We start from the raw sequence: 18,672 nt of genomic DNA on the forward strand, positions 1-18,672 counted from the left end.
TTTTCTCTTTCTCTTTCAGCTAAAAGAGATGTTTCCAGGCTTTCGATTAGCACTTCCACCAAAACGCTGGTTTAAAGATAACTACAATGTGGACTTTTTAGAAGATAGACAATTAGGATTACAAGCATTTCTTCAAAATTTAGTAGCTCACAAGGACATTGCTAACTGGTATGTAACAAATTAAAATAAGAAATTATGAAAGCATGAAACTGACTTAAACTAAAGAATAAAAATAGGACCATACTTAGTTAAGCACATAATATAGAGAAGGAATATAATTACTTGTCTTCTAAAATAAAGTTCTACATGGGATTTTCTTTCAATTAAGGATTTTATTTGGCATTTCATTTTTATTAAAGCTTTTGCAAAGTCAGTGAGGTAAAAAATTTAGTTTACTATATAATCACACCAAGCTACCCAACTATCAACTTAATTTTAATATTTAGCATTTTTGTGATCTTTAAATAAAATTATATTAGTCAATTCTGAATATATTTGTAAGAAAATTTCTTACTGCTTTAATATCAGCTAGGTCGCTCATTTGGGGACTTCAGATAAATTAGAATTAAATTTTAGAAAAATGTAGAGAATATTTATAATAGCGTATCTTATATGTCTGTGACTCTCTAGCAGTTTTTCTCAGAAAGATGAAACTCTTTTTCTACCCTGTTTTCTCAGTTTGTCTTTATGTATATTGCCTTGTGTTGTACATAAGACACAAACCCTGTACATAAGAAGCTTGCTTTTCAATGTGAGCTGCCTAAGCTTAATAGCTCTTTTTCCTTTTAATAATAAATTACAAGCCAGACCCCCTTCTCTCTGCTCCAGATATATATATGCAGCAATCTCTGTGACATCTTCCTCATATTTCTCAAAATTTACCTCAAACCTAAAATAAACTTAAAAGCAGTCTCCAGACTGTTTTCCCCCAATTTTCAGCATCACCTAACAGATCTGCAGGATCTACTTATATCCCTTCCTTTATGTTTTAGGTCCCACTCAAACATGTCTACTTTTCTCCATTGATGCCATTAACACCCAATCCAAGCAAGTATTTTTGCCTTAATTACTGTAGAAATCTTCCCACTGGTCTTCCTCACCCCCTCTCAGAAATCTTTTATAATACAGTTATAAAACACTTCTGGTCCCTACCTACCTGTCTGTCTTTCCAACTTCAAATGTTATTATTCCTCCCCATTCCTCATTCTCTTTCTCTGTGCCATATTAATCATCTTTTTCTTTCTCCAAAATCACCTTGTTCCTTTGTCCTTCAAATTTGCTATTCCCTGGAAAGTCAATATTTCACACTACTATCCTACCTACCCCTGGCCTAAGTAACTCTAATACATCCTTCAGATTTCACCACAACCTTTATGACTTAAGGTAACTGGCCTTCCTGACTGACCTCTTACCCATCACCACCAAAGACTAGGTCATTTTCTCTCTTTTTTTCACTGCCTGTACCAGCCCTTCTTCACTAGCTTGGGAGTCACCTCCTTGAGATACTCATTGTATGTAATGAGTTAATTCATTTCTCTTACGCTCCTGGGATATTACTAGCTATGTGCCAGTCTTAAAAATTGAGAAAATAATAACTTAAGTAGGGTTTAATTCTCTTCATGGAATACCAGTTGAAAGGCTGGTTGGTATATGACTCTCAAAAACTTTAGTTTGTAATTACATCTGTGATTATTTGGTTGTGTTTATCTTACCAGATTGTAAGATACGTAGCACCAGGTCATGTGACTATTTTATTCTCCAGTGTCTCACTTAGCACAGGGCTAACATGCCAGTTCTCAATAAGTAGTTTTCCAATGAGAGAACTGTTGATATTCACTATTGTACTATTTATTAGAAAAAAAATTGAAACAAGTATGGCATACTTAGCAGTTGTGTGATCTAGGTGGTGGGAACTAAGTAATACCTATTTTTTATATATTTTGTAAATATTCTCAAAATAAAAAAAAACATTTTTAATGCAGGCACACAATATAGTAATAAAAGTTAACAAGCATTAAAATCATAGAGAATGTCTTTGAAAAAGAGATACTTTATACTGTACCATAAAAGAAAACTTTTACAAAGAAGTCAGTGCATCCTATCCCTTTTCTCCTTTATTCAGTAAACCTTTATATCTTTGTGCTGAAAATACTTATTCTATGAATGACTGTACTCTATTTTTACTAATCAAATTTTTAAATGATATGAACCACATTAAGTAGCTCATTTATTGATTGCTTCATTTTTTAAGTAGCAAAAATGTATCTTTCTTAAATATTCAGATGCACTTTTTTAATGATTAAGAGTAGAGTTCAATTATGTTAGACATTGATGGCAACATTAAAGATCATGATGTTTGTAAAACTGTGTACTTCAGAACATTGGTAGTGGTCATGTTGAATTCATAAATTAGCATTTCAGGAAAAGAAAGTTTTCTTGACCAAATCAGCTGGGGAAAGGTTTTATTTAATAAACTTAGTGTATTAAAGATTCTAAAAAGTCTCACGTAAAAGAACCTAGTGGGCCTCCCATTTATTGGCTTACCTATTTTTGTCATATATCACCAGACATTTAGGAAATCTAGTAAGAAAACTTAAATTGAATTCAAAATAAAATTCTTATTATACTTATGCCTTGATTGTGGTACTTTATCCACTTTCTTTCTTATGAGTGATAGGTTGCATTTTTTTTTATAAGAAGTTTCTTTTTAAAGTGATTTAGCACTGAAAAGAGGGAGGAGAGGAAGCATTAATCACCTGTGTGTTAAGCATTTGCTCTGTATCATGCCCAATATAAAATCAGAGAGGATATACTCATTGGTCCTAAAATTCATTTAGAAATATTAGGCTTCTTTTCAAACAGAAGGGAGTTTATGAATTGCTGCTTTTTATGATATGGAATATAAAAATGGTAGAAACTCAGAGAAGGGAGAGATTACTGCTATTTGTGATTATCAAGCAATACCCATAGTAGGAGTAGGATTTGAGAGCCTAAAAGATTGGATTGAGATTATGGGTAGGAAGATAGATATGAGTCTGAAACAATCAACACATAGAACTAGAAATGACAGTGAGGGGTTAGGAGAAGGGCACCGTCAGCTCAAATAAGACAGAAAGTACTGTCATTTCAAGCTGTCCAATGTAAGCATGTCCTGTCTTTTTAAAAACTGAGTCCCTACTTACCTGAAGTATTTGAAGAGGGTAGATAACTCTCAGTGGTATTAAAAAGAGAATGATTAAATGGGATTCATTTGATTAGATGACAACTTAATCTCTTCTAGCTTAAAAAAATTAATAATTCTATATTTCATGAACAAGAAAACTTAACTACTTATACATTTCAGTCCAAATTACCTACTCACAAGAAGTTTTATTGTTTGTGTCTCTGAGTTGTTTTGGATATAAATATATTACCAAGAAAAATTGGGTAGATCTTAATATTTTTATAAAATGAAAGAAAAGTTCAGTTATATAATGCCATCTCATAAGAATCAACACATTATTGTTAAGGTTGGTTGAATGATTTTTGCCACAATATGTTAGTTTGGTAGAAAGAAAATTATAGACAATAATTAGACTATAACCTAATGAAATGGGACCTCAGAGACCTTATACAAAATTGTTTTCTGGGTTTAGTAGCAAAATAATTTAAGGCAGATTGCTTAATTGATTTTAATTAGTGTTTTCATTTGTAAAATAAGACATTTTGGCTAGGTGTGCTCTAAAAAAAAAAATCTCCTTTCAACTCCGGATTTCTTACATCCTATTCATTTTGTTGTGCTTCCTCATGAATATTTGTGTATCTTGAAATCAGAGCATCAGCAGCAATCAGATTCTAATCTTTAATACTTAAGACTTAGATCTTTCACAAAAAGTAGGAGTTTCTCTTGAAAACTAAATTTATCTCCTGTTTGATAATTGTCTGTAGTGCTTATACTACTGGATAGAGATTTGTTCTGATATTTTTTAATAGATTCATTTTAATGAATTTATTGTTTGGTGAATGCTTATTTTGTGCTCTACGATTGATTTGGATATAATCTGTGCAGTCCAGGAACCTGTCATCTACCTCTAAGTGGAACAGATTTCTTGGTAAACACAGAATACTAGTAGTACAGCATAAGTCTTATGAAGGTGCTTTGGTAGTACATACAAGAAGCAGAGAAAAGGGATTTAGCTAGCAAGGCTTTCTTGAATAAGTATTAGATAAGCTGAATCTTGAAGAGTAAGAATACCAGGTAGAGGGAGGAAGAATGGGCCAGGATGATAGACAGCATGGTAACAGCATGGAAGCATGGACAGCACTACAAATGTGAGCATGTACTCTTGCTGATATGTCAAATCAGAAAGTTAAATATGAATGTAAGCAGGTGCTTTATGCCAACTCTAATAAGAGTTTGGCTTTGTTCCTTCTTACTAGAGTAGCTACCCTATCTGTTACCAATCATGATCCTTGATCCTTAATCTTCAAGGTTGTACTTCATATTTTTTTGCTATTTTCCTAAAACTGAAGACAAGTATTAACTGATAGAACATTTTCTATCTGAAATCCCTCTGTAATGTTTTTATGCAGTGACTTTTTGTGCCTAATTTGCTTTTGGCAGAATTGACATCTAGTATTTTTAGTACATTTTTTACTTATTTCTTAACTGAACTTTTAATGAATTGTAGGCCTTAGTTTTGGGAGCTTCTTTATATTACAACCTTTGAGATAAAAAACACATGAAGCTGTTAACACTTCAAAAAGAATTATTTGAAGTGTAAACAGATACATATCTATGAAAGGAAAAAATAGATATAAAGTGAATGTTCAATAGATAGAGCTAGTTTATTAGGAGCATAATTTGAAAATACAGTGAAACTTTTTCAAAGAATACTTTTTAAAGAGAATCAAAGAGCTGTAGTAAAGATTTACTCTAAAAATAAAAATGATGCTGAAGGATATCACCTGTGGTCTCCATTATCTTCAGGCAGTTTAAGTTAACAACTGGTCTTAGCTTTATTAAAATAGTTTTCCCAGATATACTATCCAGGTAATAAGAGGAATTCAGTGATATAATGATTCTTCCTTGCCTTTTTTAAAAAAATATTTATCTTTTAGTTGTAGTTGGACACAATACTTTTATTTTATTTATTTTTATGTGGTGCTGAGGATCGAACCCAGGGCCTAGCACATGCTAGGCGAACACTCTACCACTGAGCCACAACCCCAACCCCTCTTCCTTGCCTTTTAATTCAAGATTGTTGGATTTTTCCCTTAACCAGATAGATTTCACTCTTATCATGGTATTTTTTATCATCTATTCATTGTCATGATCAGATAGAAGAAGCAAGGATAGAATAGAAGAGAAATTAGGGGGCTATATTCAACTTATCAGTGAACAGTTTTTAAAAAAGAGTAAGGTTCTTATAAAATGATTCCATTTAATCCATCAGTTATTTAATGTAGATGTCTTAGTGTTTCTATATTATTAGAATTCATTTGACATGTTTATAAATCGTGTGTTAATACTGTATAGAAAATCACTAAGTAGACCCATGCCACTTGTAAATAACCAGTAGATATTATTGAATCTAAATAAAGTTCCCAAGTCAATGATTCTCAAGTAACAGTGACAGCTTCTCTCCTAAGAATTAATAAGAGTGTATTGCAGTTTCAGTCTTTTCTCAGATTCTACTTTCCTCAGAGATTTTTGTTTGTCCTCTTCTTGGACAGGAATACTGTGAGGATGTTAACTTCTGAGTCCTGTTGAAGCAGAAGAAATACAGTGAACCACTGAAAAAGTGGGCTGGAAATTAAAGTTGTAGTCAGTTTCAAATTATGTTCTTATGCTTCAGATTTAAAGTAGGGTGTGGAATATAACCTTGGAACTTATGGAAGAAAACTCAGGGAATCCAGTGAATTTCATTTAAGTAGAACTCTCATGAGCCAGAAATCATAAAAATGTTTGGGGGAGGAGAATGAAATAAAACTCCAAAAAAAGATTCCTCCAGCAGGAGCACTGTCATCATTAAAGATAGGAAAAAAGATACATTACTGCTTTACTCACTTTTCCTTTTCTGTCAGCAGTCCAATAATTGTAGTGATTAATGAACATAACAACATTATTAAAATATGAGGATATCTGAATATAAACCTATATGAAAATGGCTCATATTGGATTGTCATATACTGATGTATTAAACGAGACTCTCCCATATTCTTCTTGGCATATTTTTCTTTCAATACCAAATGCTGTTTTCTCAGTGCTTTGTCCACATTTTTGTTCTCTCAAGCCCAAGATCAACTTATTTCATTTTTATCTAATAGTGGGTACTCCCATATAAATATTGGGTGGATGAAATTACTATCTATACCAGAAGACTGTGATAGTCCCATTTCTACTTTACTCTGTGCTCTTAAACCAGTTAAGAGATTCTAAAGGCCATAGTTAAAAAGGTATACAGACAAGTTGTGTATGTTTGAGAGAAGTGACGTGTAAGGAGAAAAAATGAAGTTAAACCGAAACATCACTTATAAGAACTTAAAGCTAGAAAAGGACACATATTTACAATTAGAAGACAGATTTAAGATTCGTTTCTGTCATTTGCATTGTGTGACATTGGGCAAGTCATTTTACCTCTCTGAACTTTTATTTTTAAATTGTAGATACAGGGGCTGGGGATATGGCTCAAGCGGTAGCGCGCTCGCCTGGCATGCATGCGGCCCGGGTTCGATCCTCAGCACCACATACAAACAACGATGTTGTGTCCGCCAATAACTAAAAAATAAATATTAAAAAAATTCTCTCTCTCTCTCTCCCTCCCTCTATCACTTTCTCTTTAAAAAAAAATAAAAAAAATAAATTGTAGATACAGTGTGTATCCTAACCTCACATAATTGATGTGAAAATTAAAATAGGGCATGTGAAAGCTCTGTGTGTGCAGTATACTGTGAAAACATTACTGATTCTTGGAGATGGAAGGTTAGAGGAAATGGGATGACATTCTTGACATATGTTCAGTCTTCCCAAGTGAAAGAGGACTTAGGTTTGCTCTGAATGCCCAACTGCCCCTACTGAAAAAAGCAGAACTAACATACAATAAATAAAAGCTACAGGGAGAAAAGACATTGTAATATATATATATATATATGGAGAAAGAGAGAGAGAGACAGACATACAGGGAGTGAAATAATTGTCAACATTATTCACTCACTCATGGGATGGTTTATGAAAAAACCAAAGAGGTTGAGTATCCATTATCTCTGTCAATATTTCAGTATACTCTTGGCTGAGCCTGCCAAAGGGACAAAAACTATGGATGATTGAACTAGATCACATTTAAGATCACTTCCATTATTATGAAGCCACAAATCCTTTGTTTCCCTGAATGTGTATCCTTTTTTATCAAGCTATTAAGATTTATAATCTAAAATATGCTTTTCTGAATGCCACATCTTCTGATGTATTAAATAAGACCCTCCCATATTATTCTTTGTTCTGTCTTTGGGATTTTCTGGATTATTTTTCTTAACACTACTTCTCTATATTAGTTCATACTGGTTTTTCTTTCGGAAAGATTTCACTAAGAATCCCATCCATCTCTTTTTGAGCTTCCCATCATCATCAACCTATCTTGACAATCTGAACTCAAAAGTCCCATTCTCTTTTCAGCATAGGTTGTCATCTCCTTTATGTAGCCCATCAAGCAATCATAATCTTATCTTTTATAAATGAAAAAATAAAGACTGCACATTTATGCTTTGACATGCACATAAAGTCGTTTATTACTCCAAAAATTGCTTGGTAGAAGGGGGAGCTATTTTTTTTATAAAGAAATTTAGTAAAAAGAAAAAATGTTTTGGTTATCTGCCTTCTTAACCTACTTCTGATAAATACAAAGTATAAACAATAACATTGTTTTAAAACTAAGTAAATTAACATAATAAACAACCTCAGGACAATCTTTCAGTTGTTTCAGAGTAAATGCTTTTTAGTTATTTAGAAGCATCCACCAAAGGAAAACAAGTGAAGTATAAATTAGAAACTATATTTATTCATAACTGGATAATGACTTTGTTACTAGTTGAGAATAATAATCATTACTTAGATTGGTCTCTTATACCATTATTCTAATTATATTTTATGTCCTGTGGTTGGTATGTAGCAATAAAGTTGTGATTCTTATTATAAGATCTTAGAAAATGGCTTTAGATTTTGTATCCTTCATAGATTGTTATGTGTATTTTGTTACTTAATATTAAGACACATGACCAACTGCTTATTTTGGTTTATCAGCGAAACCTACTTGGTTAGAATACTATATAGCTTCAAAGTAACTTCTGCTTCTTGCTATCTTTTGTAAACTTATTTATACCCCAGCTAATTTTTTTTACCTTTGAAAAGCCTTGCAGTGAGAGAATTTCTTTGTCTGGATGATCCACCAGGTCCATTTGATAGCCTAGAAGAAAGCAGGGTAAGTGCTGTATTATATATCACATGGAAGAGGAACAAATAATACAGTACAATAACTACATTGTTTCTTGAATTAGATTTGCAAGCAGCAAAATATTATCATTTCAGACCATGAGAGTTTTTCACAGAAAGCTCTTAATGTTTGAGTCAAAGGTTTCTTTCTTTGAAATGCATGGACCTAGTTCAGTGAAAAAATAAAAATTCGTAAGCATCATGTAGTCAATGAAGATCTAAAATAAATCCTGTCTTCTTTAACTGTTTCAAAAACAGTAACTTAGAAATTTTGTTTTACTACATTTAATAGAATTATTTGCATACTGAGTTTTTTCTATTGACATATCCAAGTAAAGAACCTACAGCTAAAATCAAATTTAAAACTTATCTTCAGAAGTACAAGTAATTGTCTTGTTATCAGTTCAGTTCATGCTTGATGCTACTCAAATTACATTAATTGACATGTTAAAGTGGCCTATTTCTTCAAGGAGTAGGCTAGATTCACAGAAAGATTTGGTAATAATAGATTAGCTTGCATTTTACGCAAGTTTTTTCCCCAAATGTTTAATGGTATTTAAGTGGAACAGATTTAATTGATAGGTTAGCAGTGTTGTATTCAATTAAACTGAGACGGTTCTTTGTGTTTTAGTGTGAATACTGTAGCTTTTAAAAAGCAGCATCAATGAAGTAAAATCTTTATCCAAAAACTTCCTTCATATGCTCCTTGTCCATTATAAATGTAAAATTTAATAGTATTTTATAAATTTATAGAGCTATGCCACCATCACCATGATCTGGTTTTAGCATATTCCCATCACCTCAAACAAAAATTCTTATAAGCTTTTTTGCAATCAGCCCAAGGCAACCTTTACCCTGCTTTTAGTCTCTCCAGTTATATTTCCTGGATATTTCATATATAGAATCATACAGAATGTGTGGATGTGGATGTGTGTATGTAATTATCATACAGTATATATAGTCTTTTGCATCTGGCTATCATTACTTCATTCCTTTTTATTATTGAATGGTTTTTCATTGTATTCATTACTATATTTTGTTTATACAGTTACTGGTTGAGGGACATTGATGTTTCCAGTTTTACTATGACTAATGCTGTGAACAATTTCATAGAATCTTTTGTGGGGAAATAGTTTTGTTTCTCTTGACTTGATCCCTGGAAGGAGGATTGTTTCGTCATATGGCAATCTTATGTTTACCTTTTTAAAGAAACTCAAAGACTGTTTTCTAAAGTTGCTCTACTATGTTGCATTCCCACTAATAACATAGGAGAGTTTTCTGCCCTCAAATATTGATACCTTCTTTATTCATTTTTGAGTGATAGTTTTACAGATAAGTCCTCTTCCAGTACTTTGAATGTGTCATTCTACCTCCTTTGGGTTTCTCTTTGTTCTAATGAAAAGTCCACCTTTAATTATATTGTTTCCATATACTTGCTGAGTCATTTTGCCCTTGCTGCTTTCAATATCTATCAGTAGTTGACGTGTTAAAGTGGCCTATTTCTTCAAGAAGTAGGCTAGATTCACAGAAGGATTTGGTAATGATGTATCAAGGTGTGACACTCTGTGTTTATGACACTTTGGCTTTAATAAGCCTCTTAGTTTTGATAGGTTAGTGCTATACAACAGACTTGGGAATTTGTTAGCCATTATTTCTTCAAGTATTTTTTTCAATCCATTTTTTCCTTGGTATACTTCATGATATACTTCATGTCTTACCACATATTCCTGAAGTCCTATTCATTTCTTCAATCATTTTTCATTTATTTTCTTCTCCCTTCTTAAGATTAGGTAATTTCTGTTGATCTACAAGTTTTGGGTATTCATATTTCTGTCCTGTTAAATCTGCTGTTGAGCCCCTCCTATTAATTTTTCATTCTAGTTACTGGATTTTTCAACTCCAGAATTTTCATTTGCTTATTTTATATTATATTCTTTCTCTTTATTCAGATTTGATATTTAGTAAGTAATAAATACCTTTAATTCTATTGCTTTTAGTTCATTTAAGATATGTAATAGCCACCTTACAAACCATTGTCTAATATACCCAATGCTTGAAGTTATTTAAATACAGCTTCTATGGACTGCTTGGATTCTGTTGAATATGTTTAGTTTTACATTGTTTATTGTCATGTCACATAATTTTTTTGTTAAATATCAGACATTTTAGGTAATATATTTTAACAATTCTTGATTCTGATTCCTGCCTCCTAGAGTGCTTATTATTTTTCTTATTATGTGGGTTTGTTTAGTAACTTGCCTGAATTAAGTCTGTGATATTTGTCTCCCCAGAAATATGTGGTCACTTTTGTTCCGGTTCATATTGTTAATCTAGAATTTGTTTGGAAAGTCAGATTTCTAAGTGTACATTAGGCTAAAGAAGATTATTGTTTATCATTTCTTTTCTAGCTCACAGATTTATTTGCATTATAAATTTAAAGAAATTCTGTGTTCTTTTCTTTCAAAATAAAATATTTAGTGATCTTAATGAGATATATCTCTTTAGTCTGCGTATTTCCTTAAGCAGCCTCTCATTTTAAGAAAAAATTCAAAATGATTTATTAATCTACATCCTTTAGAGTGGGATTATTGAGCTTATTTGAAGAATAAGGAATCCTCAATCCAGTAAACCTTGTCTCTAACCTACTTCTCCTACTCCCTGTTGAAGGCTGTCATTTCTATCCTCTCATGTACCCGAACAGAGAAGATTAAGGATAAGGACCTAAATTTATTCTGTCTTCCTTTGGAAAAATTGAAATCTATTATTTGTATGGAGATAATATAATTGGACAAAATGAAGTCTTAGTATACTAGCTTTAATGAATAGCTTATAATTAGAAATGAATTATAAAAAAAATCATCTTAAAGAAACATGTTATAAATACAGATAATTAAAGCTAAAATCATTAAAGCTTCTATTCTTTCCTCAAATTCTAATTTTCAGTTATTCTAAAGGTTGAGAGCTGGATTTTCTTGTTCCTAATTTTGAGAAATTTAGAAAGGCAAAGAATACAGTCTGAATTAGGATAATTAATGTAATCAATTGTTAGGATCATTTGCTAGGTGATTTTTCCAGTTCTGAGGCATAGTTTCTCTCTGCCACAGAATAAAATTATATACATCATAGATTCACCTTTAATTAGCATTATAATTAATTATATTTATATATATCTGTCTTTAATTTTTGTTTTCTAGGAATATAAGCCATTTTTATAATCTCATTAACAGAGCTAAATAGTTCTATCAGCACATTTTTCTAATAACTATTCTAAAATAGTTTCTTCCTCTTACATACATCTTCCCTAAGAAATACCCCCTTACTAAATGGTTTTTAATATTGGAGGAAACCCAAGAATTTATGTAAGGACTATTTAAAAATACCTTACAACTTAATAAATAGTCGCTAAATAATTCAACTCAGGAGTGTAATCATTTGGTTGTTGTATATGTATAAACATATGCCATGACATGTTTAAATTACTTCCCAAATTTGTTATACTTTCACTCACAATATATTTTCCTCTTGTCCCATGTTTTCATTAATACTGAATATTGTCAGCCTTTTATTTTGTGATTACCAGCTGGCTTACAAAACTTTTCTATCTAGTAACTCTTTGGGACTTCTGTGAATTTCCTGTTCCATGCTTTGTCATATTTTCTGTGATTTTTTTCCTTCCCTAAACCCATGATGTAAAGATACTCTTCTAATTTTTTTTCTAATAGGTTTAAACTTCTACTTTTCACACTTGGGTCCTTTAATTGACTTTGCTTTTTCTGTATGGATGACCATTCATCCCTATATCATTTAGGGAAATGTTCCTCCTTCCTTAACTAGTTAGGAATTCTTCCTTAATCATAAAACATTCATGTGACTATTTTTGGCCAATAGATAGTCTCTTATCCCTAGATTGTGTTAATTATTGTAGCTTCATATATAATCTTGGTATCAAGCAGATCAAGGGGTTTCTTCCTTACTCTTCAAAGTTGGCTGTTTACTCTTCTATATGACTTTTAGAATCAACTTAAAAACTCCTGTTGGCATTTTGTTTGGAATTACAATATAGTTATTAATTTTGAAAGGTTTTGTCTTCATAGTATTAAATCTTCCTATCTTACATCTTTGCTTATTTAAGTCTTCTTTTAAAGTTCTTCAATAAAGGTTTAATATTTTTCTTAAACTTCTAAGAAAAGCCATAGGATTTATTCTTAGCATTTTTAATATCATAATTGGTGTTTTATTATATTCTAAATTATTACTGTTACATTATTGATTTTATATATTTATTTTGTATGACACATCCTTGCTGAAATATTTTCTTAGTTTATAGATCCTTTAGGATTTTCTGTATAGTTAGTCATATCACCTCCAATATTAACAGTTATGTTTTTATCTTTTGTAGTCCTTAATATTTTTCATTTCATTGTATTAGCACAGATCCATGGAGTTAAGTTGAAGCCATTATCATTTTTCTCCCTTCCTAATTTTAAAGGAAATGATCCTACATTTTACCATTAGCATATGGTGTTTACTGTAAGCCATTGATGGTTGTAAATTGTTTATTCTCTTTGTTTTTATGTTAAGGAAGTTATCTTCTGTTTCTCCTTTGCTAAATTATAGGGGTTGTGTTGGGGGGGGGTGGTTAATGCTTTTGTTTGCATGTGTAAAGATGGCATAAGAAGACTTAAATAAGCAAAGATCTATTGATAGGAAGATTCAATAGTATGAAGCTAATACTTTCCAAATTTATCAATAAATGTATTATAATTCCAAACAAAACGACAGCAAAATTTTCTAAAGAACATAATAATGAACTGAATTATTGACAATTGATTCAGTTAGTCGGTTTTGATAATTTGTTTCTAGAAATTGAAAATTTCATGTATATTTGCATAAGTCAATTCGTAATATTCTAACATGATTTTTAAAAATCTGTTAATATATTTGTAAATATATAGCCACTTTCAGTCTAACTGGCTCACTACTGTAATAATTCTAAAGAAAAGGGAGTTATACTTAGGGACTAAGAGAGCCAAGATAATAGAGACCTAAAAAGATGAGTATAGAGAGTAAATTTCAAGAGAGTAAATATACTTGTGATTTTGATCTGTTTTCTTGACTCTTCAGTAATGCACTTAAGAAAAATATTGCATCAGTAATTAATTTTATTCTCTTTCTGCATTTTTTTAAGGCTTTCTGTGAAACTTTAGAAGAGACTAATTACCATTTACAGAGGGAACTACTTGAAAAACAAAAAGAGGTGGAATCATTGAAGAAACTGCTCAGTGAGAAACAACTTCACATAAATGCTTTAGAGAGCAGAATCAGGTGTGTTGTGATACTTGCCTTTGTAGTATAATTCTACTCCTAATACTCTGGGCTACATACCCTAATGATCTCAGAAGTTTTTGATTCTTAAAGTCACAGAATCTTGGCCTCCTTTGTAAATTGGATAAATTGTATTTTGATTTAATTTAGAAGGCTGAACATTTGTAGGATGGGGGACATCAGGAAAATCAACCTCTAGTGGTTCAACAGAGATAAACATTATTTGTTGTAACCTAAGTGGTATCTTTATTTCTGGGCATATATGCCAACTTTTCACATATGAAAACCTTCTTGGGTTATTTACGTATTTACCTTCTCATCAGCATATATCAAATTGAGGCTTAAAATCCTTTTAATTTTAACTACTAATTTCTCTGTTGATTCTCACGGTGAGCAATTTATTGACAAAGTGACTGCATTAGATGCAACAACTGAAGACTACTAAAGATACATGTATTCACAGGAATAAACATATTACTATTTTATACCTATTTTATTCATATAAAATAACTTTTTGCTGTAACATACTTTAGAACATTATCTTTAGAAGCTGAAGAATCATTGTATGTATCAGGAGTAGAAGGTGGACAGATCCTACGAGTGGAGTCCTGTGGAGTTGAAGTTGATCAAGATATCATGGATGAAGAATCTAGGTATATAATATTTAGTTTATTATAGCCTAATCATTTAAGTAATAATTCTAATATTCTGAAGAGCATTCTTTATACACTCAGTGTTATTGTGTTCTGCATCTTTTGAACAAACAGACCATAGGTGTTCCAGGTTCTCCCTAAAATTGTCTTTGGCATCAGCCTGTGTGTTTTCTCATTGCTTTTTTTCAAAACTATGCCTGAAATATCTGGCCTCTGACAGAGGGAATTAGTTTTGTATATCTTTTCATTCAAAAAATAGAATACTATAGTATCTACCACCCTGCCTCCTTAATAGAATGATGAAAAGATAATATATTTGAAAGTACATAGAATTTTTATTACATATATATCTAAGGTAATCATCAATACTTTAGTGGTAATTGTTGAACTATAATTATGAGAGCAAATTTTGTTATGGTAACAACAAAGTAAATTTTTATTGTTAATGGCAGTTGGGAGAACTGAGTTTAAAATACATTTATTTATGTATTTACTTCAATTTACATTTCCAAAGGTGTTACCTGATAATTACAACTTAAAAATACTAATTTCTATATTTTTAATGGAGTATTTTATTACTTTTACATTGAATGTTTAGTATTTCCTCAAGGTAAATAATTTTTAAAGATAATAAAAAAAAAGAAATAAAGGTTGGGGAATGTGGCAAAGTGGTGGGGTTACTTCGTAGCATGCATGAGGGCCTAGTTGTTTTTTTTTTTTTTTTTTTTTTTTTTTTGAGGGCCTAGTTTTGATCCCCAGCACTGGGGGAAGAAAATGGAGGTGTTAATAAAGTGGAATGGCAATCCCTTCATTGATATGTTTCTCTTTTTTTACAGAGCTGATACTAAGCCACACCTAAGCTTCAGTGAACCTGAAAATGCCACCCCAGAGATAGAAGTAGCAGAATTGGCATATAACGCTGAAGAAGACTAATACAAAACACAAGCAGCTCTCCATTTCAACATTTCAGCAAATTTAGAATAGAGTGGCAAATACCATTTAAAAAGAAAAAAAGGACTATGAAACATTGACAAAAAGAACAAGAATGTATATATATATATAAAGTTTACATAAAAGTTTTTTTAAGTTATTGGGATAGGAAATATATTCATTGCTGCTTTTAATTGTCTTTTATTCAGCTTTGTATTTAATACACTGAAAAAATCTAGTTAGAATTCTGTTATCAAGGTCTACATTCTAAAATACTGTACATAAATTATTATGGTGTTTTGCCTGTATAATGCTCCAGACATATGTGTATGTGTGTGTGTGTGTGTGTGTGTGTGTGTGTGTGTATGTGTGTGTGTGTAATCAACAGTTACAATAGTCAAATGGAAATTAGTTGCATGTTACTATCTGGGTGATGTATACTTCTTTGTATCTCTGAAACGACATATTTTCATTAATGGCTTAAATCAGTGAACATCACAGTAAGTGTAAAGATGAGTTGAATTTTAAATGTTGACATGTTTGCCATCTTCAAATAAAAATTTCTTATTTGAAATGTTAATACTATTTAAAAGAGGAGAATGACTTTCTAGTACCAAAGGAAAACTTTTAAAGAGCTATAATCATATAATAGCTAACGTGACAAAATAGCCTTGATTTTAAAAGTGAATTCATTGGTAAAGATTTTATAAATGTTCCAGTTTATTGATATGTTAGACTAGTTTATTTGCCACATCATCATCTTAAATCTCTATCAGTAGATTGAGTGAGTTTTCCTTTTTCAGAACACTACCTCTCTTTGCTAATCAAGGTATATTCTTTTGAAAATACACTACATATTCGAAATTGGGAGTTGTACAAAAAAAGAAAGAAAGCAGAAATCCATAGACACTGCAGATTTCCTAAATGGCTTGAACCCATGGCATTGTGGTTTTATTTCTGTGTCTGTGAAGGTGTTGTTACGCTGTGTTATGGCTGATTTTCTTTTTAATGTATTTAGCCAAGTGATGCACTTTATGAAAATTAAACTCATTTGTGCCAAGTTTAATTGGTGAATTTCTTTAGTAAGTGGAGTTAGCAGAATTATGTAGTGCCTTCATATTACAAAAGTCTCCTAGGTTTTGTGAGTCAGCCTTTTGAAAAATGTTTATGCTTATTTCAGCTTTGTGTACAGTTATTTAAAATGCCTTGTTTCATTGTTATAGTCTGAAGTTAGTCATTTATTTTTGTTTTTACTGGTTTGCATGTTGCTGTTAATATGCATTGTAATCATGCTAGCATTTTGAAATCTCAGTTGTTATGTGGAACTTCATAAGCTTTCTCAAACCAGAGACATTTGCTGAGGAAATAGAATAAGTCTCCATTTGTTTCTCTTTACTAACTAAAAGTTTATTAGTGTCTTAATGTACATACTAAGATGTAGTTGTTTAAAATTCTACTGACAAAAATCAACATATCCCATGGCTATTTGTTAACTTTTTATCTTAAAAGGAGACTATTTTTTACCAACATACCTAAAATTTAAAGTCTTTTCAAAATGCACAGATATGCTGTACTCAGAACATTTTCCACAAAGTGTATTAGAAATGTGTTTATTATCCTTAGAGACAGAAATGAATATAGTAAATGCAACTGCTTATTCATTTTAAAATTATTATTCTAGAGTTTACCTAAAGCTTAAAAAGTTAAATCATTTATACATACCATTTTGAGGCTAATAAAGCAAGATGATGTTTGCCAAATTCCAGAGATTATAGCGTAACACATCTTAAAGGGAACCTTACACTTTGAAATTCTGACTTTTCAGAACCTTGTAAAGTTCTAGGTGGGTAAAGAGTAACTCTGTTGACTAGGTAAACCGCCATTATTTATATTTAGAATTGACTTTTTTTTACTTTTATAATTCATTTTATTCCCAGTATTATTATATTTGTTAATAAATTATATTTTCATTACAACAGTAGCTGTGTTGTTCAGAAGTTGAATACCATTTTCCCCTTCCACTTTCTGTGACCTCCCTATTCCCTATAATTATTGTAAATTGAATTATGTTTAAAGGCTGCTGCATTTTACAGATGTGGAATAAGTCTGATTTTCCTTATGAGCTTATACTTCATATCACTGATATCTTTGAAAAATCTTTGTGAATAGGTGCAGTGCTCTTCATATGTAATCATTATTAATAAAAAAATTAAATGTAACTAAATTAAACATACTTTTTGCAGTCTTGAAACTTATACTATTAAGAATTAAGGTCACATGATAGTAGTGCAACCATAAAACTTCACATTTTAAAATGTATTTCACCTGTCCACTGAAGTACCCACTTAACAAACATTAATTGAGAAAACTGTATGTAATCTAGTTCAGCTATCTGTGGCATTAGAAGGGAAGAATGGCCTTAAATCTAAAAATCATTTTCCTGGTTTGAAATGGATTTTATTACTTACAAGAAAGAAGTTTTGGGTGCCCTACTGGTAAAGAAATGAATCTCAATTTTATCCTCTGAAGATCTTAAAGAGAGCTACATATTTGATCCACATTTTAGCTCTTCATAAAAATACCTTTATTACATTGCACTTTGTTTTGATGCTGTTGACTTCTGATAGGAGAAATTGATCATCAAAACTTGATATTTTTAATGCATGTTCTTTTAATGCTGGCAGCTATTATATCACAGTATACCGTTTATGAGGACTCAGAGGAGGCAATTCTCTTTGGTCTCAGTAGTTGTGAAACCTATACTTCTCCTAAACAGTTGATTTGTTTTTATTTTAAAGATGCTAATACCTTAAAGATGCTAGTATGCTGATTTTAAGTCCTTTGGGTTTAGACCAAGGAGTGGGATAGCTGGGTCAAATGGTGGTTCTGTTCCAAGTTTTCTAAGGAATCTCCATACTGCTTTCCAGATTGGTTGCTCCAATTTGCAGTCCCACCAGCAATGAATGAGTGTGCCTTTTCCCTCACATCCTCGACAATATATATGGTGGTAGGAAAGATGGTGGAATGAGATGGACATCATTACCCTAGGTACATATATGACTACACATATGGTGTGACGCTACATCGTGTAAAACTAGAAATGTAAGGTTGCGCTGCAATTGTGTACAATGAATCAAAATGCATTCTGCTGTTATATATACCTAATTAAAATAAATTTTTTTAAAAAAGATGCTATTACTTCCCATCAATGGTGGGTGAGGCTGGAGGATCACAAGTTCCAAGCCAGCCTCAGCAATTTAGAGAAACCCTCTCTCCAAAAGGGCTGAGGATGTAGCT

At 31.5% G+C, this 18,672-nt stretch overlaps 1 protein-coding gene across 1 annotated transcript in view; it reads left to right on the plus strand.

Annotated features, from left to right (window-relative positions):
• The window catches only part of Snx16 (sorting nexin 16), a 38,663-nt gene extending 20,248 nt beyond the window's left edge, over positions 1 to 18,415 (plus strand). Inside the window, exons 4-8 of the mRNA XM_026384749.2 lie at positions 20 to 168; positions 8,387 to 8,456; positions 13,656 to 13,792; positions 14,326 to 14,445; positions 15,282 to 18,415. Coding sequence (XP_026240534.1) covers positions 20 to 168; positions 8,387 to 8,456; positions 13,656 to 13,792; positions 14,326 to 14,445; positions 15,282 to 15,378 — 573 coding nt within the window. The 3' untranslated portion in view covers positions 15,379 to 18,415. The remainder of the gene's footprint in view (positions 1 to 19; positions 169 to 8,386; positions 8,457 to 13,655; positions 13,793 to 14,325; positions 14,446 to 15,281) is intronic.
• The last annotated feature ends 257 nt before the right edge of the window (positions 18,416 to 18,672 follow it).

This window comes from Urocitellus parryii, chromosome 7 (assembly GCF_045843805.1).
Source record: "Urocitellus parryii isolate mUroPar1 chromosome 7, mUroPar1.hap1, whole genome shotgun sequence".
NCBI lineage: Eukaryota > Metazoa > Chordata > Mammalia > Rodentia > Sciuridae > Urocitellus > Urocitellus parryii.